We start from the raw sequence: 27,381 nt of genomic DNA, 5'->3' as shown, positions 1-27,381 counted from the left end.
TCCAAGCAGAAAGTCCTTTTCAGCCAACTATTATAATAATAAAGCTTGAACCACTTCTGGATGAATGTGTCCACCTACTGCTGAGGGAATATGTAACTCACATGTAGTATGACAGGTGACCCTTTCCTCTAACTATTTAACTACCTACAAGTTAATATTAATGTCACACATGCTAAGTCAGGCTTAACGGTGTCACTTAGGAGTCACATGCAAGGCAGCTTTAAAACAGAAAGTCATGTACCTCTGACTCCTTTTTAAACACACCAGCATGATTTTTCAGTTTTAACCACTTCATGTCTGGTGGATAACATGTGTATAATGATGTCCCACAAAACATATCTTGATACTGGTGCATTTTTCACATGAGGGTTCATGCACTTCCTGTTCCGCTGCATCCATTTACGCAAATCATGTGCTTGGCCAGTTCAAGCTGAAAACAGTGGTGCTAGCTAATCCAAACATGTCATGTGAACAGTTAGGAGATGGTTCAATGTAAAGGAGCAGAACAACTCGAGAGCAGACCTTGACATTTGATGAAGGCTGCTCTAAACTAATAATTCTCTTTCTATGCGCAGCTGCAAGCATGCAGCACTTCTTCTGTAATCACAAACATGATACAGAGAGTGAAGTTTATTTTAGTACAAGTAATGCAAACATAGATTTTCAAAACCCTGCATGCGTGCAAAAGTCACCAAAAGGCTATAAGAGACTTAAAAGCATTAAAATATGTGCAATGGATAAAATATATTACATAAAATTGTGCAGTTGATAAAAAAGATATCTTTCTCTCTCTCTCTCTCTCTCTCTCTCTCACACACACACACACACACACACACACACACACACACACACACACACACACACACACACACACACACACACACACACACACACACACACACACACACACACACACACACACACACACACACACACACACACACACACACACACACACACTGGTATTATTATCTGCATTTGTTTTCACATTTACCTCAGATACTTACACATACAAATATATATATCCCTACCACAGTCAAACCAACACACGCAAAAACACATGTAGACATCCACAGTTGTATCCACATGTCGAATCATCATGAATGAAAATTTGATTTTACAGGAAAGCAAACAACCTAGGTGAAACAAATACATTCCTACTTAGAAAGTCACATGTGAGGAGACAGATGTATATACAAGCCCATTTACCAATGGATAATAGGATTGTGCAAAAGATGTGATGGTCACTGAGAAACAGGATAGAATCTATAGCTGTAATCATTGATTGATAAGCAAATACCATGAGTACTGAAAGGTTAAATCTTATGACAAGACACACTTATAACACTCAGCAAACTACATCCATGATAAATATACTGATAACCCAGTCTCTCGGTGTTTATTTGTTGTCAAAATGAGCATAACGAAGTACAGTTGCAAAGACCAAAAACAGGTAGTCCCTTTCAGTAGTAACAAGAACAGTTTGCTGCACACTGCCCTAGTCTACAATACATCTGGTCAACCACATCCTCAAAAAATACACAAGCACAGCCCTAGTCTACACCATTGTGACCAACAACATCTTTAAACATTCAACAGTAAACACTGTCCAGATCTATATACACATCAAATCTGTCCAACGACATCCTTAAAAAACAGCAAACAGTGCCCCAGTCTACATCTGTCCACCAACATCCTTAGAAAAAACACAAGCTTTGAATGTGCATAGTACAAGTGGTAAACAGATACACACATCAGGGCATTGCACAGTATACATATATTGAGTTACAATAATGTTTATTAAACCAGAACAGCATATTGTATTCATATTTCTCTTTGCATGAATACTTCCATGATCTATGTCCAGTAATGTAGAAATGTTTCCTGAAACCAACCAACCTACAAGACAGGCTTACTCTGAACTGGAGACAGACCAGTCCAGACACAGATTACGAAGCCTGTACTGACATTTTCCTGCATATTCCAGACAATCAGGGCATGTTACTTGTGTCCTGGTCACCTGTTCAATAACTCTGCAGCAAGTTGTGTTGCTTTATTGTTCGTCTGGGCTCAGATCAGAACAATGATCCTGATGGTACATGGGTTTCAGGATCATTTGTTTTATCTTTGCTTTGTGCATTTATCCCAGTTTCAAATTATTTAATCATTAGTCATTCTCATTTGTGCCCAAACAGACAAAAGACAATTGGGTTCCCTGTACCTATTACAGCAGGAAGATGATGGGAGGGTTGCCTCACCTGTGTCCTACTTACTCCATCAACAGTCTTTTGTCACTTACAGAAAGGAAAATAGGGGCGCAGCACTTTAGGTCAACCAGACATGAATCTAATCGTTGTAACAGTTTTCAGTGTTAAAACAGACACTTACAAGTAGTTGTTGGTTGATATTTAGAGATTCTCTGCACAAATATGCAGTGGCTTGAAAACATTCAACTCCAATGATCAGAAACAGAAAAGTGCCCTCATAAATGGATACCTACCGGCCGACATAGAGTCAAACACATGTTTTGAAAACGGAAAAGGTATGGTCAAAGTATGTACAATTCCAAAAGGAACAATGGGGAGTTGAAAATACTACACACTTTCATTCAGTGAAATTTCACCACAACTGACCCTACGGCTTCTATGGGAGACACTGTATAAAGGTTAAAATATGTAATCCCACCAAAATAGAAATATAACAAGAGATAAGATTCTGTACAACTCACTCTACACTGGTGCCATATTTCATTACATCACTAACAAGAGTGGCCGAAAATGGTCAAAAGAAGTTTTGAAGTGCAGGATGCCAAAAGATAAAGTATTAACAAAAAAGTGTGCTGAGCCAACTCTAATCATACATACACTTCCAAAAAATAAAACGCAAGTGGGATATCTTTTATATTTTAAAGAGAAATATATGTAGTAACATTACATGCTCATCGTATGTGATGTTGCATTGTGTTACGAGTGTGTATTTTTTGTATATTTTGTTATTAATTCAGTAATAATTATTATTGGGCCATAATGTTTAGTGTTTTAAATATTAAATATGATGGGTCACATTTTGTTTATGATGGTCTACACTTTTAGGATTCTGGTTTTCCGGAATTTAACTGCTCCTAGTTTTCTATGTGTTTATTTCCGGGAGACTTACTCAAGGGCATTCTACAATGTTGACAATGTTCGTAAGTGCCCGAACTTTCGGGAAATGACTGAGTAGATATATGTATAAAGGCTGGCTGCCGTGTTGGGGGTGACACTCATTCATATTTACTGAAGTTACATCACCAACAATCATCAACACCTTATCTACATCATCCGCTGTCAGACCGATCATTGTGTTTACTTTCTGCATAGCTGATTCTCTCTCTCACTCAGACTTTGGTGAGTTTGCTGTACTTTATATTTTGTGAGCCATTGCCTTAGATTTTGTCTCACTTGTATTGAATTTGTAATCAGCATTGATAAATTGCCTTGTGACTTTGTATACCTTGCTCTCATTGCATAATAATACAATATCTAAACGTTTACAACTTGTCTTTGTTCTGTTTTGCTGGTTCACGACAGATTTCTTACATCATTTGTCATGGTAAATTCTTAACTGTAACAATTGTCAGAAAAAAATGACAATAAAAACAGATGAAAACATTGAATTTTTTACCAAACACATTCGTGTCCATTTCTTTAAGAGATCTTCATGTTCCGCCTGTGCAACATGAGCAAAATCTCTATAAAAGTGATGGGTTTTCGGTTTCCATAGCTCAGTGTTAAGCCACCGACATGCAATAAAGTGATGCCCAGACTGAATGAGCACAACGCAACAATGCCATTGGTCAGTTGGAACAACATGGATCAACTCGTGACTGTCCCAGATCCGACCTCTTGTGACAACACCCGCACAAGATCGCTATGTTTGGTAACATCACCTTTGGGACAGGACCACCACTGCGACCTCAGCCATACCAGGGCTGCATAGGATTTCCGATTAGACCGTACGCAACAGTCTACGAGATGCAGGAATCAGACCTGAACGTCCAGTCCGAGGTGTCATCCTCACCTAGCAACATCGTCAAGCACAGCTGCAGTGGAATCGGGCACATTGTGTATAGTCTCATCTACAATGGAGGCAAGTTTAGTTCATCGATGAATCATGTTTTATGCTCTGTAGGCAGGATGGAAGGACTCATGTTTACCGTCACTGAGGCGAACGTTTTGCACCAAACTGTGTGCAGGAAGCTGACAGGTTTGGCGGTAGTAGTATCATGATGTGGGTTACCATCACCTACAATGCCACAAGCGACCTTGTGCACATTCGAGGGGATCTTACGGCTCAACAACACGTTGATAAAAAAATATGTTACAATGTTTAGTATTCAATAAAACCATCCTTAACTGCTATTCACATGACTGTTGTGACTATTTTCAAAAAAAATACATACATCTGAAAATGTTGGGCTACAGATGTTGAGGGTATGACAAAGCTTCTGAAATACAGATGTAGAAAAAAGATTGCCTTGTGTTGGATACTTGCCTCTGTTGCAGATGCTATGTAACAGACGGCCATGTTGACACAGGCTCATTGGCTTGGATACCTGACTCTGTTGAGACTTCATTTTAGTAGAAAACCATATTGACTGAGAAGCAAGCTGTGACTAGATGATTGAGATTTGATCTCAGACAGGCTATTGGACATGATCTTGTCATTCACTTGGCAACAGCTGCCATAATCAGGCTGTTCAGGTATTCGGAAGTCCACATAGGTAATCATGGTAATTTTACACATACTTGGTGGAAACTTTGTCAGTAACCATGGTGACAGAAAACAAATTTAATATATGAATATAGTTAGACAGCAATCAGCAACGATGACAGGAACAATATATTTTCTTGTCTAACTATCATATATGTTTTCGTTTTATCAACTGTTTTGTTTCCTTGAGGCTAATTCCGAGCACACTTATTTAATCATATTACAGTCAACACACACCTTCATCAAGATGATTGAAACATGGTGTCAAATACAGGTCAAGGAAACACTTCCACTGTTTAAGAAATAGCTCTGAACTGTACGCATTAATCATCCAAGCATAGTCTCAGTCCTAGACTTGCACAAGTCTCCAACGTAATAAATAATAATTTACATGATAATTTCTGAACAATATATCATGAACAAACGTTTCATCTAGACAGAACCCAGTCATGTAATGGCATCTCCCCTTCCCCTCCCTTTCTGCTCACTGATAACAGACAAGCTAGCCATTAAATGTCTGAAGTGTCACATCAAGAAAGACGTCTTGTCCACTGAATCCTGCATTCTCTATTGCGCTAGCTTCTGTTTTTGAGTTGAGGCTAGTTTTATTTCTTGTTTTACGGATCTGCCTAGCACATTTCTTCAAGTTTAAAAAAGACAAAAAACTTAATTTTCCCAGCTCAAAAAATAAAATTGTAATGTTTTAACTTACAAGCAAAATGCATCTCATGTACATAGGTACTTTTTTGTCCCATAAATTGCCAAAATTAAAATACTTCAAGCATTTGGAAGGAATATTACTTTGATTGGCGATTTCATTTTAATTCTTTTTCCATCCTGCCATTGGGTTTTCTGAGGACAAAAAATCTGTAAAACAAGAAATAAAATTGGTCTGGCCCAAGTATGAAATACCAAATCTTTCCTTCGCACATTGATCAACTAGATCTAAGTCAATGCAATTTGCGAATATGTCCTGAATATGTCTATGAGTCCCTGAATGCCATTGTTTTCCCGACAACCTAGCCCTGCCTGCAATGCTAAAATCCTGAATGAAGTAAGCCTGTATTTTCTCAGCTTGGTTTTCGCTCAACATGGGATTATTTGTTACTAATTAGATTGACATATATTCATTATTCTAAGCATTAGTCTTTGTCCACCACTGCAGGGGTATTATAAAGATCCCACTTAAACCTACTGTCAACACAACGTATAATCTGCATTCCTGAATAAAAAAGATAAATTAAATCTACATAAATCTGGTCAATATAATAACTGTGTGCATTAAATTACACAATTAGGAGATAAACATCATGTGTTGGCCAATTTCTGGGTGTTATTGAGTATTTGAAGCACAGGAATGCATTTAGAACCGACGGCGTCAGCCGGAGGTTTCAAATGAAATATTCCTGTGCTTCAAATACTCAATAACACCCGGAAATTGGCCAACACATGATGTTTATCGACATTGTAAACACAAAAGTAAACCAAAGGGGTTTTACTGTCTGCACTTGTTTACATCGAATACGGACACAGCAGTGAAGTGTCATCAGCTGGCCGTTTCAGCTGGTTCTCATGGTAGCATCTGGAGTTGCTCATTTGTGACGTCATTCTAACTTTACGTCACAATATAATTTGAATGACGTCACCACTGCTGATGACACAACAAAACAATTGTTTACGTGTCAATACGCGGTGAATAGTCTTTCAGTTTCCGGGAATCTAATACCATTTAATCATGTTTTTCAGCCAATCAGATTACAGAACACAGTAACTTTTGGTTTACAATATGCTGTATGATCTTGCAAACCTTTAGCAAATACTTTTGAACTGTATGCAAGTTCAAATGTCTCTACCACACAAAAAACTTTACAAAGTAAAAACAAATTATGCTCTTGTGGAGAAGTGGATATACTTCATCCCCTTTAACACCATATTCAGAGAGAAATTCAACAAAATTCATGTAACTTCAACCAGCATTAAAATTGGTAAAATATATAGAAAGCAAAATCAAAATATGAGATGCACACCTCTGGAGTCCCTTTTAAGCACATGTGTAATCTAAATGAATGGCATAATGGATATCTTTAGGAGAATTGGATAATATACACCCCCTGTTGGATGTAGCGAACATTCTGAATAGAACAAAATTCAACTAATTTCAAACATCTGCAAAAGTGACAAAAGTACGAAACGCACACCTTCAGAGTCCCAACAAAAGACATGCAGAATTCTCTTCTCTTGAGCAGTTTCTGTGGATAGACTTCATCCCTATTACACAACAATCATGACATTCAGCAGTATAAGTTCACTAAATTCCAGGGGGTGTTTTGGGGGAAGAAGAGGATAGAGTACATTCCCTGTTTCGTATGGATGGACGGACAGACAGACGGACACGGACGGTAACCCTATATGCCCCCTGCCATATGTGGCTGGGGCATAAAAATGTAACCATCATGTTTTTTGTCTGGAAACCTGACATAAAGAGCTATGCAAAATGGTTTATACTGCTGTCTCTTTCTCAGTACCATTGAAAATGTAGATACTCCTAAGGGACACTGATCTAAGACTTCAACTGAGCAGTCTAACACTGTCACCTAGGTCTTGTAATGTATGTTGTGTTTGGGATTACACTTTGTGAGTAAAGTACATTTTCTAGTACTCTTTTGCTGGAGTCCCATTTGGGATTCGAACCTACACCCTTAGAGTCAGGCACCTAATCACCAGCACACAGTCAGCTACTTAACCCACTCAGCCACCGTGACTTCCACAAAACTGGGAGTCAGCAGACAACTGGTAGTCTTGACTGTGGACTTTGTGTACCCCTCTGATATGTGTAAATGGCATTGTGTGTTTATACCTAGATGTTTTTAACTGCCTTGAGAAGATTTGTCAGGGGGACAACTGAGCAATGTTTATAGCAGTATGCAAACAAACAAACATACAAAAGGGCACTTGCATATTAATTTCTTAAATTTCTTCAATGCAAAAAGTGCAGTGGGTGCCCACCAGATCCCATTATATGGAAATATCCCTGATACTTATAGTCCCATTAAAACAAGAATGCAGGGTCATCAATATCCCCACCAATGGGAAAATACTCTTCTTGAATATGTCTACTAGTAATGGTTACAGTATGTCAAATGTTTTGGTGTGCATATGGCAGAGTGAAAGGTGTGTATTGTGGGGTATTGTGAAACAAAAACATACATACTGTATTCAGAAATCCAAACCTACCAAAGGGCACCAGTACACCCCTATCTATGTGCCAACTTTGGTGATGAAATAGTGAACAGTTTTAAAGTTCTGCTCTGGAAAAGAGCAAAGTCAAACTTCTTGTTATGAACACCACAAAAAATAAAATTCACACACATGTGTAACTCCCAAAAGGCACATCTATGGATCATGGTGAACATGCGTACCAAGTTTGACAAAACTAAATCTTTGGAGATCTGCTCCAGACAAGATGACATCCTCATAGTCAGAGCCTAAGTCACACTTTCATGGAAACCACAAAAAATCAAATTCATATTTGGGTCTAATCCCAAATAGACAGATCTAAGGATCATGCTTGACATGCGTACCAAGTGGTGGAGTTCTGATTCATTGAAATAATCAAAAATTGGTCTCAGTGACCAAACCAGAAAGAAATCAATCTCATTTTCTCATGATTGAACAACAAACAAATATATACATTATTATAGTCTTTGAAACACTCGACGATGGAGCATATCTACAATATTGTCTGGGCTTGAAAACTTGTTTAATTCTTAGAAAACTCACTTCACTAACTCAAAGGTCATGATGAAATATTTATTGAAAACTCCAAGACAAGATGACATCCTCATAATCACAGCCTAAGTCACGTTTCAGGGACATATCATGGGTCATTTCTGGGTCTAAGCCCCAAAAGGTACATCTAAGTTTCAGGCTCAACATATGTACCATGTCTAGTTAAGCTATCACAATAGTTTAGGAGAGATGCTTACGGCAATGAGACACATACGGACGCCACAAAGTATTCCAGATAATAAACATTTTGAATTTCTGATGCCTGGATGGTATGATTGCCAAGATTGATTTTGATCATTTTTGTGTTTTTTTGCTTGATATTTAACCATGTTACAATTTGGTGTATCACTCACAGATTACCTGACAAAGGTTTCCCCTTTGGCAGTTTCAAGGATTGAGAAAGAAAACTTTGGCAATGGGCCATTTTCAGGATTGTTAGCCATTTCCAGAATTCTTAATGAGCCACTGCCCTTGTATCAATAATAAACTTCCAAATTTTAATGGGCCATTTTTCATTCAAATGTGCAAAATGGCCAATGGCCCCTGAATTTCCCAATCCCTGCAGTTCTTGGGTCTGAGATAATTTTACTCAACCTTAAACCTTCAGGTCTTTTGTGCTAAGTCAGTAACTGTATTAGATGTTATGTAATATGTACATGGATGCACAACAAGAGAGGAATTATCATCTGATTTGTCAAATAATATGACCAGGGAATCAACTGACAATGTAGTGATTGATGAATGACTTATCGTGCACAACGGATTAGTTGAAAGTTTGTGTTTATGAAAGTTAGTTTACTAAAGCAGAACTACACCCATACCCAGTGGTAATGTGCCTTGGTGAGAACAACGCCATTTCTTCAAATAATTGGCTGATACAACTTAAATGTGTTTTTAAATAAAAAATGAGAATATGCTGAAAATAGCTGTCATGTATGCACTCTCAGCTGACCCTTTAGACTTTACACGCATGTGAGACACCTAAAACTTTTGTGACAAGATGCAGAATGACCACACGTTTATCAGGAAACTTTGTGTACATTTTATAACACTAGATTGTTAAAAGACATGTGACATCAAATAGGTATCTTAGTCAGCTATAGATGCAAGTGATATTGTTTCTTTGTGTTGATACTGACAAATATTTGGAGATACATATCTCATCCTTTTGTTTCCAGATTGAACAGAATCTTTCATTTCATTTACGCTTTTGTTAGGAAGCTCTTTGATCTGCAACAAAACAAGTTATTGTTTTCACATGCATAATCGTTGTAGTTGTATAGATCTATGCAGGGATTGGGAAAGAGAACTTTGACAATGGGCCATTTTCATGATTATTAGCCATTTTCTGAATTCAGAATGGGCCACCGCCCTTATATCGATATTTAACTTCCAAATTTTCAAGGGCGATTTTTTATTCCAATGTGCAAAATGGCCCATAGCTCCTGCCTTTCCCAATACCTGTATATGTGGCATACATGATTCAGGTTACTGACAATTTATGAAATGCCTGGATATTGCAATGAAATTTTACAATTTCACTAAAACATCTGACTAAAGAATATTGATACAATTATCTGTTCCAGAGTGCATACAAATGTAACAAAAGAACGACACTGCTGCATTATAATCCACAAAAAAATATAAATGCACACTGACATCTTGTTTTCTTTTAATCGTAACATTTTCAGTCACTGAGAAATTAAACCAATTTAAAATGCTCGCAGTTGTTTCCATGATTGGCTTAGCAGACAGATATAGTTTACAGCCAGTTTGCAAAGTAACAAAAACATTTGAAGGGCTTTACTAATTGACAATAAAGATGACTACATTTCATATTTGATGGAAAGATGAAACTGTATTTCATCTTGTGACGTAGCCGTGAAGATCCGGATTGGAACTGATCTTCAGTAACCTATGTTTGTCATAAGACTGCAACTAACGGGATTGGGTGCTCGCTGACTTGGTTGACACGACATTGTATTTCAGTTGTGTTGACTGATGTTCATGATGTTGATCACCAGATTGTCTGATCCGGACTCAATTATTTACTGACCGAAATTTGCATGTTAAATTCTTTTGGGTGCAGCATCATGAACAGTAACACTTGTCCCAACACATACTGTAGCCGATGTGGCCTCGGGCTGTTTCATGTAATTCACACCCATTACACAACATGGAATGATAACTCACAATAATCTACTTATGAATGGTACGTTAGAGGCCAGTTGAGGACTTGCCCTGAATCTGGTATTATCTGGTCATTATGTCATTTAGTAGCCAATGTAGCACTTTCCTTCAGGATTAGGTAACGTATCTTAATACTGAGCTTGAGAACAGGGTGACATGAATATAATTTTTGTCCACAATATTAAATATTTGGCCTCAAACTACAGAATTTCTTTAACTCCTAAGAAGTACATTCTACTCAGTTTCACAGATTAATTTGAGAAAATTAGAATTAAGCATAAACTGTTCCAGTCATGCTGAGCTGACAGTTTACATGATATGGAATACAGTACTTTTATAACACTCTGCATGAAGTAATTTACCGACATAACAAACTGGATTATATTGTCCCAATTACTTGTCATAGCTTAGTCAAAATGTGTATAACAAACTGAGGGATAAATTCAGTGTTGTCACTGAGTGTGCTACTACTGTACTTCACTGTAGTTAAATTCCTGAATATATTTTAGTCTACACAGGTTTCACAGCATGGATCATTTGCACCTTGCTCTGCATGTAATGATAAATCAATACACCATTCTCACCATGCTCTTTGAAGTGGCAAAAATCAAGACAGTAAAAGTCTTTCTCTCAGTAGAAGTCACACAAGGTCACAAGGTAATTTTAGGTTGCTCTTTGATATTTTGTCAAATACAATTTTCTGATCGAAAACTATGAGAGTTTTAAACCTCTTCAAACCAGTTAATGTAAAACCTACACCACTGCCAAACTGCATATCTTGGCACTACCAGCAATCTCTCATTTGACAATGAAATCTCAAGCACTGTTTGAATGGTCCTTCTCAGCAATATACCAATCCCTGAACACAGCTTACTGCCAGAGGAAGTGAAATCTCAACCAATCACATCACATGCTGCCCTTACAACCAGGTTACCCAGCAATATTACTCCCAGTCTCTGACATGGATAAAGACATACAGATACCATCTGTTGTTATTTGAAGTTCATGTGTCTCTTTAAGTTTTCTCAGTATAGAAGGCATCACAGACATACAATACTATTTTCCTTCCACCTTCTACTCAACGTAATGCAATGGCTCTAAATGAAGCAAGTCTGGATTTTTCATACAGCTGACAGATTTTGAACCCTAAGTCCCACTGGTGTTCCTCTTTAATTTGGTTGGAGTTATTTTTTCAGTCAGGAACAGAAACAAAACCTTTGCCTATTGAAGATCCTGTTGTCTCTGGTTAACAGGTTACAGAGCGGAGAGACCAAGAAGTAACAGGACAACTATCTGCCAAATATCCATCACACATCACAACCTTCCAGATTGGTTTTAACTTAAGCTGACATCAAATTGTTTTCATATAGGTCTTGTAGATTGGTTTGAGACTATCATCACGATCTTGAGAAGTGAGCGAGACTTTACCGGAGGAAGCCATATTGGTTTTCTTGGGGAATGTCAGAGCCTGGTGCAAGGTTGAAATAAAGATTTATCTGGTCTTATTTTGGACACAGCTGAAACATTTCATAACTGGTAAAGAATGCAGCTATCAAATGTATCTGGACAATGATGACAATCAGTCATCTCAAACCACATGATCAACTGTCCAGCACCCACAAGTGGGATAATGAAGAAACAAACAAAAACCTCCATGACTTCACTAAATGAAACTGGCAGCAGTTGAAATCCACAAGCCCTGCAATCAACAGAGACTGTGGATATACATCCCACTGAATCCCCCTCCACTAACCCCCCACTTCCATACAGACACACACAATCAATAAACAACAGAGCACTCCTACTATCAATGCTAGTTAATCTTTTCAGCCATGTATATTTTGTTCATGTGCAGTTGGCTCTCTCCATAAAAAAATATAGATTTATGATTGGTAGTAGAGCGTGGTTCGTGAAAATGGCACAAAAATTGTTATTACCGCCTACTCATGACCAAGAGTCTATGAAACATGGAAAACAGAAGTAGAGGTTTGGCGACTGTTCACAGAGCTACCAGATGAAAAGAAGGGACTGGCGCTAGTTCAAGTGTTGAAAGGTACGTCAAAAGAGACCATCTTACAAAGTCCAGTTGATGAATTGAATAAGAAGGAGGAATTGGACAAATGTCTAAAAGAGTTGGATAAGTGGTACCTAAAAGACAGTGTAGATTCAGCGTACACAGGTTTCTCAGAATATTTTAGTCTCATGAGGAAAACTGAGTCAGTATGTGATTTCATCAATATCTATGAAAGAAAGTACAAAATGTGTATCAAATACAACATGCAGTTACCAGATGCAGTGCTTGCTTTCAGACTTTTGAAAAGTATAAATCTGAATCAGAAGGAAAAATAGCTAGTTTTGATGGCCACAGCAGGTAAAAGATAGAAAGCGATGAAATCATCCTTGAGACGAACTTTTGGAACTGAAACTATGGACTCCACAGAAATTAAACAAGAAAGTATATTTTGGACAAACCATAAAAGAAATGAAAAAAAAAACGTCCCAGATTTTTCAACAAACAACAGAAACCAGGGTCTGAGGAAAAGTTCTATAGCCAAAGAAGAACAAATCCATTTGATAAATTTGGAAGAAGGACCAGACTGTTTCACTGTTTCTCCACATTTCACTGGGTTGGAGGTTGTCCAGATAAAGATAAAGCACTACACTGAATCGGAGGAAAATATAGCTCTGATCACCAGAGATGATGGTGTCTTGATGGTTGAAGCACAGTGTTGTGCGGTTATTGTCACTGCTTGTACCGCATCAGTTTGTAGTAAGAAATGGTATGAACATTATGTTAACTCCATGAGTGAAGATAAGAAAACTGTAGCTGAAAAGAGAGCATCTGCTTAAAGTTTCAACTTTGGAGATGCACAAAGGCTTCTGTTGGCATGTACAGCTGTGATACCAGCAGTGACTGAGACAACTGAATGTCAGATTGACACAGTGATTGTGGATTCCAACGTTCCATTATTGCTTGGAAAGCCAGCCCTTAAGAAAGCTAGAGCCATTATTGACATGGACAGTGATAAAGCTACAATGTTTGGAGAAGCAGTCAATTTAGAAATGATATCACATGGACATTACTGTGTTGCCTTGACAGGGAATATAGAACAGGGGTTTGATGAGGTGATGTGGTTGAAGGATGATGCTTCTGAAAAGGAGATTCCTATGATTGTACAAAAAATGCATAGACAATTTGGTCATGCTTCGGTGAAAAATCTACAAAGGCTAATACAGTGATCAGGAAATGTTACTGAAGTGAAAACTGAAATTACTGAGAAAACTGTGGCCAGTTGTGATATATGTAACAAACATAAGAAAACACCTGCAAAGCCAGTTGCTGGACTTCCCATGGCATTGGGCTTTTACGAAGTGGTCACAATGGACCTTCATCAACTTGAACAAAACCTATGGTATATTCGCATGATAGACATGTTTACAAGATTCAATGCAGCAGCAGTGATTAAAAATAAGTATGCAGAAACAATTGTGGAGAAATATATACAACACTCGGTTGCCACTGAAGATGAAGATACTCACAGATTATGGGCGAGAGTTCAACAATAAACAGATGCATGATTTATGTCAGAACTTTAATGTGGAAGTGATTACAACACCTGCTTACAGTCCATGGTCAAATGGAGCAGTTGTGGGGCACAACTAAACATTGACATTTATTTTAAATTTGAATAAAATCAAAAAGCAAGAAAATTGTAACTGGGATATAGCACTGAGTGGTGCATTATCAGGAAAGAATGCTCTATATAACATTCATGGCATCAGTGCTTATCAACTTGTCTATGGAATCCAAACCTTCCATCAATCTTGACAAATAATCCCCCAGTATTGGAAGGAATAACCTCCAGCACAAATATTGGGAATCATCTCCGAGTATTGCATTCTGCTAAGAAAGCGTTCACGGAAGCAGAATGTGATGACAGAATAGGAAGAGCTCTGCAAGCCCAAGTGAGGCCCATGGAGGGGACCAGCCAGAGTTACTGGTCAAGATGGAGTTGTGTTTTTTCTCCGACAAGGTGGAATCATGATCAGAGTTCATAGGAACAGACTGAGGAAAATCAGTGAAGATGAGACTCTTGACGTTGAACATGTTACAAAAGCGGAGGAAGAGAAAATAAAATGAAAATATGCCAGAAACATGATGAAAAGGAAGTTTGTTGTGATGATCAGAAACAGTTAAGTTGGGAAGAAGTTGACCTTGGAGATCTGGAGACAATGACAGATCAGGGAAAGACATAACAACAAGGTGTAAATAAGACAAGACTGAACTTTAAATGTTGGAGAGTCCATCAGCTACAAGAATGATGAAACAGGGGAAGTTATGACAGCTAAAATTATCAGCAAGGCTGGGAAAGAATAGATTTTGGTTTAATGTTGAGCCTACTGATCCAATAGAATATTTAGGGGTTCAACAGTCTATAGATCTTACTAAAGTCACAGACTTGAAGGTGAATGATGAAATACAAGAACAGAGATGAGAAGATGAAGTTGATGATTCTGCAATGATGTTAGAAGTGTTTCTTGGGTGGAAGAAAAAGAGGCAGAGTTGGACAGTTGAAAAAGGAATCAAGTATACGAAACAGTTGAAGACACTGGACAGAAGTGCGTGTCAACGAAATGGGTATTGACAGTTAAAGAAAGCGAGAACGGAATGAAACTAGAAAGCTGGAAAGCTAGACTGGTAGCTAGGGGTTTTGAAGATGGAGCCTCAAAAGTAGTGCAGTCAGAATCACCAACATGTGCAGGAGAAGCTTTGAAAATGATGCTTGCTGTGGTCAACAAGCAATGGACACCTCATGCTATGGTCATTTTAAGACTGCCTTCCTGCACAACAGTGAATACAGTGACAAACTCACTTTTATCAGTATTGACAAGGCTAGAGCAACAGAAAAGCAACAGTCAGTCTCAGAAGAAGAAAGAAAGGTGGTGAGGTCTTGCTTAGGGCAAATACTCTGGTTGGCTCATCACACTTGTCAGGATATCTTGTTCGAAACAAGTCGTATATCAAGTTGTATAAAATCTGCAGTGGTGGCCAGTCTCTTAGAAGTGAACAAGGTCATAAAACAGATTAAAAGTTAGAGAGTTGTGTTGAGATACAGGAAGCTAGATGGGAAACTTAAACTGCTGACATATGCTGATGACTCCTTAGGAAATCTACAAAATGGAGGGAGCCAGGGATCTTATGTGATATTCTTGATGATTGAATTCGGACAAGTGTCACCAGTGTGCTGGGGTTCAAAGAAATTCAAATAAGTTGTGCGCAATACTCTTGTTGCAGAGACATTAGCAATTGCATATGCCAATGACACAGTAGTATATATGTCAACATTGTATGCTGAATTTGTATCTGGAAAAAGTAAGCAATCAGATATATTGCTCATTGTGTGTTTAACAGACTGTAAGTCAGTGTGTGAAGCTGTTCATTCCAATACATCTGTTACTGAGAAGAGATTAAGAGTAGAAACAGTCGGCATCAAGGAACTTCAAGACACAGGTATGTTTCAGTTAAATGGGTGAATCAATATGAACAGTTAGCTGATTGCATGAAGGAAAAAGGAGCTTCACTAGTTCGGTTTTTGCTAGCTCTGCAAGATGGATACATCAATATAGTGTCATAAAACTGAAAAAACAGTATGACACAGAAGTGACTCTAAATAACAGTACAGTCAACTCTCGTCTATCCGACACTCAATGATCCGACATTCACGTGAATCCGACCAAAAATTAGAGAACCATTTCAAACAGTGATTATTACTCTCATTAATCCGGCATTCTCACACTCCGACTCTGAAATACCAAGCCAGCAAGTGATTATTGTAAATACATTGTAAAACATTCGGAAATACGACAATCAACACAGCTGCTCAGATAATCTAACCGTAAACAAACAATCACATGGGTGGTAATTAACGTGTGCCTTACTAGCTGCTTGACACCGCTGTCGGTGAACATCACACTTGTTAATTACAAACACAAGATAATTAATTGGACGATTTAATCAAGAAATAACAATAGAGCAAGCTGTATAAAATGCTTACAATCAACCTGAGTTTTCATCACGACAAGATGTCAAAAAGTACACCATCTGCTAAGCGTGCCCGAGTAAAAATTACGCCATTGATCAAGAAAGAAATCTGCCTTTTGAAGAATGTATTGTTATTATTTTTAATTTCTGTGAATGCTTTTACATACGATAACTGAATGTAGTGTTTCGGATATGCATGCAACAGAATGACGATCATGACCTTTAGTAAACATTTATACATTGTATTACCACACAAATACATGATTAATCCGACCCTCTCCTTGATCCGACATATTTTTCTGCACCCACAAGTGTCGGAAAAATGAGAGCTGACTATATACGAATCACTGAAAGGACTATTGTCATGCTAATAGACAGCTATAACGAGGACTGACTGTGGATGCCTGCACCAAGATTAGGACTGTTATCATGTTTATTTTAAAACAAAAGAAAACAAACAAAAGATGTGTTTTAAGGAAATTTTCATGTATTTCGATCTAGAAAAGAAAAAAAAATAGTTGAGATTGTAAATTGGTTCGAAACTATCATGATGATCTCGAGAAATGAGCGAGATTTAACGAGAGGAAGCCATATTGGTTTTCTTGGGGAATGTCAGAGCCTGGTGCAAGGGCAAACCACAAACGAGATTGAAATAAAGATTTATCAGGTCTTATTTGAGGCACAGCTGAAACATTTCATAACTGGTAAAGAAAGCAGCTATCAAATGTATCTGGACAATGATGACGATCAGTCAACTGTCCAGCACCCACAAGTGGGATAATGAAGAAACAAACAAAAACCTCCATGACTTCACTAAATGAAACTGGCAGCAGTTGAAATCCACAAGCCCACAATCAACAGAGACTGTGGATATGTATCCCATTGTATCCCCCTCCACTAACCATGCTACCTCCCCCACCCCACTCCAACCAACCACTCCTCACAGACACCCACACAATCAACAATCAATAAACAACAAAGCACTCCAACAATCAATGCTATGTATATCTTGTTCATGTGCAGTTGATCCATTGCTTTTGTGGTTGTTGTCTATCAAAAATACCCCACAGTATTCGTGTTAATGCAGAAATCTGCATTTTTCATGCAATAAAATAATAAAAACACCTAAAAAAATATTTTGTGTGCATGTTTTGGATGCACAGATTCTGACATACTTAATTTCAAAAAGTATTTTAAAACAGCAACACATAAAAAAGAAATTTAAATGATTCAGGATTATAATGAAAATTACATGAGATCTGGACTACATATTGTTATTTTATTCTGCATGCACTCTTACAAAACCTAACGTGATTACTGCTCCAGGACTTCAACCTAAGAAAACTTGCAGGAGTTCAAATGTGTACAAACCAATGAGCCCCCATCAACAGACTAAAGATGCCTCCTCCTATCCGCCTGCAATGACCTGATAACACAACACAGTACTCCAGCTATCACTGTTAATCAATCAAATATGAACAGTTGGTTTTCTCCAGTTCCTAGCTACATTGACTTTGCCCGTTGTTGTTTATCTGCTTAATGAATACTATCATTTTGTCTTTGTTCTGAGTAAACTTCAGTAATCTTTGATTTACTCAACCAGTATTGGTTCTATGCTGCTTTCAGCAATATTTCAGCAGTTTTGCAGCAGGAAACCCTCAATAGGCTTCCCACAGTTTATCATATGTGGACTCAATCCCCTAACATCAACATGATGAACCACTGTACCACCATCCTGCTGATTCCAAAAACATGCACCTGCGACACAACATTACAACTAATTAATTTCAGGAGTTTAGTTTTATTTGTGAATTGTATTTGCTTGGTGAATGAGTACCTGGTGCCTGGAGGTCACACCCAGACACATACTAGAAATCATGCTTCCTCTGCTTGAAAAAACAAAAGGCTCATGGGATTTTGTGTTAGGATAATGTCTCCTTGGAGGCATGTTTTCAAGAAATTCTTTTGACTCAGTGGTTCTGGTGGAGGTGTCAGTGTTAAACTCAAAAGTGAGCCTTCTTCTTTTAACCTCCGGTTGGTCAAATGCTAACTCTAAAGCGGCCTGTTTCTGGGTACACAGTTCAACAAGGCTACTCTCCATCAGCAGTAAGCTGTGACATTATGACATCACTGTCAGAAAACATCCTATGATGTCACAAACAACACTGCCACCAAGAACTTTCTCAACATAAAGACACACACGCTCACAGTATCTTTGGCTGACGTAAACACGCTCGTACGAAATGCACAACAAAATACACAACGCCATCTGGCCTTGTGTAGTCTCCTTACCATTGTCTATCTGCTGGCAAACTTTATTATGAAGATTATGAAATTAATGATATATTTAACTACACACAAAAAGGTCTGACCAAAAGTTGAAGTACATTAAACTCCATACAAGCTTCAAATTCAGATACAGTTTGCAAAGTTAATCACCAGTAACCAATCAATTTTAAGTCAAGAGTGTACAAAAGTGGATGAAATATTTCACAAGTGCTGTTGTATACTAACAATGAGTAAAACAATCGATGTATCCATTTTTACTGACATAAATGTATTATACCTTTCATTATGTACTGATTGGAATCAAGCATCACACACACATGAATCATGATAAAATAAGCACCACATGACATTTACTGTTAACAAGACATTTATATTGCTGTTGAGAGTTAACTGTGTATATGTAACATGTCACATACACAGATCAGTACATATGAAAGTAGGATTATAATCAACACAATTGTATGAGAACAGTTACCTCTATTGAATACCCCTGCAAAAATATCCATAGCCAGTATGAGTCATAACTTCTGAATAACCACAAAGCAACATTTGAAAACCTGACTGTCTGACTGCCTGACTGCCTGACTGCCTGACTGCCCACGACAGGTCATTTTCAACACAGAGTGACAGATTTTCAAAGTCACTTGCCCAATGGTCAGGTTCAAATTTAGACATGTACAGGAAGATTTGTTGTGGTCAGATAAGCTTTGGTCAGGGTGATACTAACTTAAACAAAATCTTTATGCAACCCCTCTGATTAAATCACCAGTTTTGTGATCCATGTCTGATAATTAATAACTGTTCCAAACAAGGAAGTGTTCATATTTTAAGACATTTTCAACGCCAAAGAGTTACTCTCATTTGCTGAACTTATAACAAAATTTGACATTAAAGACACAGTACTTGACCTAAACCATATCATCCTTAGCATTCCGAAAAGATGGAAAGAAGTCATTCAAACAGCTGGTCATCTAAAACATGACAAATGTAACGATATCTTCCCCTTGGAATGATCATATTAGACTCACTAAAGGATTAAGTTCATTTGATGATAGTCTCACATCTAAATCCAATTTTCCTACTGTATGCGATAAATAGGAAACTGAACTATACAATCACATCGATTGGAACACCATATTTTTGCAAGATAGACAAACCATTAAAGACACAAATCTTTCGGAGTTATCTATACAATACAAGTGAGTTTAGTTTTACGCCACACTCAGCAATATTCCAGTTATATGGCTGTGGTCTGTAAATAATCGAGCCTGGACCAGACAATCCAGTGATCAACAACATGGGCATCGATCTGCGCAATTGGGAACCGATGACATGTGCCAACCAAGTCAGCAAGCCTGACCACCCGATCCCGTTAGTGACCTCTTACGACAAGCATAGTCGCATTTTATGGCCATACAAAATGAGAGTTGTTCATAATGAAGCTAGTAAGTACTTACACATTTACATCATGCGGCCTAAGTGAGAATATCTATCATGTGTATATTGAATGTCCAACCATTAGATTATTCTGGGAAGAATTTCAAATTGTGTTAATCATGTCCTACACAGAACATTCATACTCTCAGCTCAGGAAAAACTATTTTGTGCCAATAGTAACCCTTTGCTCAACCATATCATGTCAGCCAAGTGCCACATTTTTGTCCTGAATATCAAAATTTCACCACATATAAAGGGCTACTAAAAGATGTTTGAATGTATATGACAGTCAGAAATATATTGCTAGAAGCAATTTCCAACATGTTCTGTGATTGTGATAACAAAATAGCTTATACCTCAGTGTTTCTGCCTTTGTCCCAGTTTCACATGTTTGTTTATTGCCAATTTGGAAATTTAAACAAAGTGACATGCCACTCATACTATACCATTTCAAACTTTGTCCACTGATCCTTTCATGTAAAGTGTATCATAGTGAATGTGAATAAAAGAAATGTGACACAAAAACATTTGGGTCAGGTCTGGCTAGTTTTACATGTGGTCTCGCTGAAATTCTTGGGAGTTTCATAGCCCATTACAAGGTGATTTAAGGATTTTCAGCAGACCTGAAAACATAGTTTGTTTGCACTTAAACTCATAATGAATGACTCACAAAATATAATTAGGGATTCAGAAATCAAAACAATTCAGTGTCTTATCAATCCTACTGAAACAAAACTGTCAAAGTCCCAACTGATAGTTATATATAGCTCATGATGAAGTGACATTCAGTTTGATGATGGATCAAAAGGATTCTTGTTGTCACCTGTAAAGTTCAAAGAGCACAGAAGAATGCCATGTGGCACACTTTCACAAAAGACATTCTGGACACTTCTGGAGCTCAGTTATCTTGATTTAACACATACCTTGTCTCTGTCAAAACCTTTTCAAGGTTTAGAACAAAATATCACAGAAAACGAATATCAATGTCAGTAACCAATTTCAAAACTATAAACCAGGAGGTGGTGCAGCCCCAATGTTTGAGCTTCACCCTGAAGACTTGTTTTCAATTCCCCCCATGAGTACAATGTGTGAAGTCCATTTGTGGAGTCCCTCACAGTGATATTGCTGGAATATTGCTAAAATCTGCATAAAACTCAATCACTTACTCTTCCACACCTCTCGTAGAAACTGTCAGTATCATCATGTTCAACAATATCTTAGCTGGTGTTTTCTTACAGTTACACTGTATTGTTTTGTCAGGGTGTTAGGTCTAATCTTTGTATATAAATACAGATATCAATTAGAAAGAAACAGCACACCCATTCTTGAAGACTTGATGATGATGGTACATACACCTAATTAACTTGAATAGGTGTTAGACATTTTTGTCAATATATTTTCCAGAAGCTTTAACAAATTGCAACTTCATGAACTATTATATATTAAATCTAAAATCTGAATTGGCTATCAATAGACATCAAATAGATCTATAATCACTTACAACATATTGATCTATTATCAGATATTGGAGTAGGCACATTTGATGACAATTGTGTAACATAGTCCTCTAAATTCAACATAATTCATGGCACTAGTGAAGGGTGTTACATTTAATGATTCAGACCACAAACTAACAAAACTAGCAGTATGAAAATAATTTGGAAGGAGTGCATGAATAAAGACTGTACTGTGTGTTTAATTTAAAACTGTACATCTTCACTATGTGCTATGGAAGATATTATTAAGAACACACTTTTTGCACCAATATTTTTTAAATCATTTTTATATTTTGGACAGCCCAATTATAATGTTTCACAGGACAGCAAAGGTGATAAATATTGCAAATTGCAAGCAGAAATACTTTAAGAAGCAAGAGGATGTTAACTGCACGTTGCACTGCATAAACAACAACAATGGACCAACTGCAGGTAAGGCGAAAGGTCATAAACAAATACCAACAATCAACAGTACTTGACACTCCAACTTTCACAATTATTTTCTTCAGTGTACATGATAAATCACATCTTATTGCTATTCACAATGTTAATGCTAATAGTACCACATGGAGATCATTAATAATAATATCTGATACATAAAAATGAGTACATTCATACAAGACACTCATTTCTAACTGTTATCACTTATCATTTATATCAGGTGTAGAATATGATAGAGCACCAGTCTGCGACTACATAATTCAGATGTTGAAATGTCACAAAGTGTACAGGTTCATACATAAGGCACATATGTCTGGCACTAATAACACTGTACACTGGTACATGTTCAAGTAATGAATATATCGAGTACCAGTCACCCGGTACTAGTAAACCAGTACTATATGGTAATAAATATGGTCATATGGTGTTTAAATCAAATGGACCAGTCAAATATTCAATAAAAAATTTAAACAAGCTGATTAAAGAGGTTGCATACCGTGGTTTGTGAGCATAGCATATGTGATGGGTCATGACACAAGCATGTTTTTATGTCAGTTATATATGCCTGTAATCATACTTTATGATATTTTGGCCACACAAGCACTTATCCTGAGGTAAACCTGGGCAAGAGCTATCACCCTTTATCATTTAATTTGGGTATGTTGTTTTGATTGGAGATAAAGTTGATAACCCCTTATAACATATTTTTCTTAATTTTGCACACTAACCTAATGTGAGTTTACCATAAAAAGTTCAACTATTCATTTTATGAAAAAATCTTGTTCTTATATTGTTTTTGTTTTTGAGGAATCAATATTGTTATTAAATTCCTAGTTTTTTTAACAAGTTAATTAATTTGGCAAATCCTATATACCATGATATACTGCCTGAAAATTGGTTTTCCTGCATTATTTTATATCAGTGTTGAAATAATGTATTTTTAGGAGAACTTTTATTGATATATTCCTTTTGTCATTGTGAGTTAGTAAGGGTTAAATACTGTTTTAATCAGTATACCAGTCACCTCATGGTATTTCAGTTTCATATCGGGAATGTTACAAGTATGGTGTTGACAGACCTGAAATGGTTAACAGGTTGAAGCAGGATTCAAACAGATAAGTATAGGTTTCTGGTGTGCCCAAGGCATGTGACTCTGTACAGCAGAATACAGCACCTCAGATAACTTTCCATGAATTGGTCATCCTTGTTTGGGGCATATACATTTAAACATACATAAATCCAAACTTTCATTTGAGATCATTTGCACACATAGTTATACATTCACATATACAATCATGAGTGAGGGAAGACTTTAAGCCACATCATCAGTATATCAGACAGCAACCCATGCTTGCCACACCAGGCGACTATGCTTGCCACACCAGGCGACTATGCTTGCCACACCAAGCGACTATGCTTGCCACACCAGGCGACTATGCTTGCAACAATAGGCGACTTATAATGCTTATCGTAAGAGGCAGTCAGTGTGACCAGGTGGTCAGACTTGCTGTCGTTGCTGACACATGTCTTCCGTTCCAAATTGCATAGATCGATGATCATGCTGTTGGTGAATGGATTGTCCGACCATGACACGATTATTTACAGACCACTGCCATATAGCTGGAATATTGCTGAGAATGGTGTAACACTAAACTCATTCACTCAGCAACATCTTGACCAAATCAAGTCATACATTCTAGTCTTCTTAACTTGAACATGAAAACCTGACTATGACTGAAGGACAGTAAAAAAAAGAACCAAGAATATCACAGACATAAATGTAAAACTTGCATGTAAATCTAAACTAATGATAATACAACATACAAAACACCACCATATCATGTACCATGGGGTACCATCATTCTTGTTGCTTTTGATCCCTGGCAAATATATTCTGCATTGTATATCAGACAAAAACAGCACGCCATTCTAATTAATGTTAAAGTTCAACGTTCATCCTACTTCTATCAGCACCTGTGTCCCTTCATCAGCAATCAATCAAGAAATCACTCCAAATGATGGCTCAGAAAACCGTGAACTCCATATGACCAATCAATTCACTCCAGGCAAGCTTATAACAATGTGGCTTACACACTGATATTGGGTGTTCATCTTAATTAATTCTGATAATCAAAATAAGCTTTCTCCACTTACAATCCCTTTGCTTTCAGTATTCACAAGGGACATAATATTACAATGGAAGTAGTCCTTCTGCAACTAATTGATATTTTTCAATACAGACACATGAAACTAATAGAGGCTCCAGGCATGTTGAGAATTTTTCATCAGAGACAAAAGTTACCATATCTATAATCCATTGAGCAAGTGGCTCCACATGCAATGGGAGCGGTGGGGTAGCCTAGTGGATAAAGCGTTCGCTCGTCACGCCAAAGACCCGAGTACAATGTGTGAGGCCCATTTTCTGGTGTCCCCCGCTGTGAAATCGCTGGAATATTGCTAAAAGCGGCGTAAAACCAAACTCACTCACTCATTCACTCACTCCACATGCAATATCTAATTTACTATTCAGAAGTGGGCCCTTGCCCCATGGTTTATTAAAATAGTGGGACATTTGCCACTGTAGGTGGGTCACTGGAAAAGAAAAGGGAGACAATGTATTCACTCTGCAATTTTAATAAATTTCTCACACAAATAGCTGTTCAGTTGTATGAATTAAAGTGTTGATTTAAATTGAATTGCTGCCTTTTCTTCACCATGAAGCATATTTTTCACTGCCAATTTCTTTTGCCTCTTCAACCATTCAGTTTGGACAGCAAATTTATGATTGTCACTATCAGCATGTCTCTGGAGCGTGGAAGTTCCAAAATTATCAGTTCCATCAGTGAAAACATTACATTTTCCATTTTTCAGACAAAGTGCACTAGTCATTTTGTTCTTACACTCATCATAGGGAACCCACGGATACAAACCTTTCAATTTCGTTTGGAACGAACGGGTGGCTGTTTTCTTTTTGGTTTTAACATCAGTTGGCGTATCATTGGCTTTTAACAGTTTCATCTCAATTATTATATTAGAACTGTTATCACTTGACTTCACAACGGTTTTGGTATTTCAGTTTTTAACTTTTTTCTTTCGGAAAATGCAGCAGCAAATGACTTTTTGATAACTTTATTTCGATAACTGCACACTGTCTTTTCAAATTCAATTACTGCCCTTTGATATAGACCTGGGCAATACACTGGTCGGGGACTTGACTCTTAATGTATAACAAAACAACACGACTTGAATAGGCTACATATAAGCTCCATGCACTGACTTGGCACGGCATTAGATGTGGAAAATCGAGTACAGCACTGCAGGGGTTATGAATGCTGATTTATTGCTTGGAATTGCAAAAATATGTTGTAAATGTTACAGAGAGTTTGAAGAGGTATGTTTTCACATGATTGATATGAGTCAAATTATTTTTATAGTGCGCCAGTCAGGCCCACAAGGATAAGGGACAGTGCGTCATTTTAAGTATCATGCACCAGTGGCGCAAGACTGCAGTCTAAAGTAGACTCTGCACACGACAAATGTAGTTCTATTCTGTACCCACATACTTTGTACATCTGACTAAATATATAGCCTTGGTCATGTTGGTTTCAGTCTGATCTTTTACCTGCCTGTGTTGACAACCCAAGATCTATATTCTCCACCAAAACAAATGGCACATTACTACCAAATCGGCTGGAATATTTTGTACAGAGAGGTAAGTATGTTATCTGATTTTCACTGCACCAGCTGCTAAATTTGCAATCTGCATCAGTATGAACTTTCATCCAAATTTTTGATTATTAAGTTTGATTTAATTCTCAAATCAAGTTCATGATAAATTAAACTCAAAATCAACTTGACACAAAAGAAATATGTTCGGCCATTTTTGTATGCAAATAGCACTGATTTTTTTTTCACATTTCTTAGAATTAAACAGGTAACTTACCTATGGCTTCTCCTGCCATAAACAAGAGACATAGTACTACAACGGTGATCAGTTGATTCCGGGCCAACTTATCACTGCTCCCTGTAGGTCCCATATGACAGTGTGTACTCCGATGTTGGGGATGAGGACTGTGGCTCACAGGCACCACATGCTCGCTGACAGCCGTTTGGCCGAGTCTATTTCCATTGACAGCGAATGCAGAGGCGCCAGTCACCAGTGCTGCAGTTTGAGATAAACTACCTTGTTCTTGTTTGCCGACCACCTGCACATCTGGCAGGATTCCAACTGGCCGGCCGTTCCTGCCTTCAAACACAGGAGTTTCCACGGTAATCGAACAGTTCGCTCTCCTGTGCTGATCGGAGCCCGACATGTTGACATTTTCCATAGATCTGTAATCTGCTGTCGGTGAAAGACCAGGTGTCAGATTGGGGTCGGTCTGACCCGTATCCAACAAGTCGTCATCTGATAGGTCGTCCGTGTATGGCAGAACGACTCTACTTCTGTCCCCTGTAAAACTGTCTAACCATGAGGAGCTGGAGAGGGCTGGCGTAGTTTCGCATGAGATTGACGAGATTGTGTTAGTAAATCCGTCACTTCCGCCTAACACCCCCTCCGCCATTTTGAGCAAACATTGGCACGTGACTGATCACGTGACAATAAAAGAGCCTCCACACTTTTTTCAACGTCTTTCTCCTACCTCTAAACTTTCCAAACGTATGTAGAATCTCATTTCTGTTGTCTAACAAGGTACGACTTAACGTTATGCCTTTGGAAATCTAAAGACAAAATATCAATACAATAAATTCAACCAAACATATCTATACAGTAATCTCGTATTAAAGTTCGTGAGTGAGTGTGTTTTTACGCCTCCATTCAGCGACATTGAGGAGTACACCACAGATGAACTTCACACAATACAACCACATGGAAAATTTCGTTCGCGTGGCACTGGATCTATCTGTAATCAAATTACACAGAAATGTAGATCATTAATTATATTC

At 37.7% G+C, this 27,381-nt stretch overlaps 1 protein-coding gene across 1 annotated transcript in view; it reads right to left on the bottom strand.

The window, feature by feature from the left end:
* LOC137298890 (proton-coupled zinc antiporter SLC30A2-like) overlaps positions 1 to 27,018 on the bottom strand; it is a 43,182-nt gene extending 16,164 nt beyond the window's left edge. The window contains exon 1 of the mRNA XM_067831249.1: positions 26,381 to 27,018. Within this exon, the coding sequence (XP_067687350.1) occupies positions 26,381 to 26,999 (619 nt within the window). The 5' untranslated portion in view covers positions 27,000 to 27,018. The remainder of the gene's footprint in view (positions 1 to 26,380) is intronic.
* Positions 27,019 to 27,381: the final 363 nt, after the last annotated feature.

This window comes from Haliotis asinina, chromosome 10 (genome assembly GCF_037392515.1).
Source record: "Haliotis asinina isolate JCU_RB_2024 chromosome 10, JCU_Hal_asi_v2, whole genome shotgun sequence".
In the NCBI taxonomy this organism is placed as follows: Eukaryota; Metazoa; Mollusca; class Gastropoda; order Lepetellida; family Haliotidae; genus Haliotis; species Haliotis asinina.
This window is presented reverse-complemented; position numbering and strand designations above follow the sequence as displayed.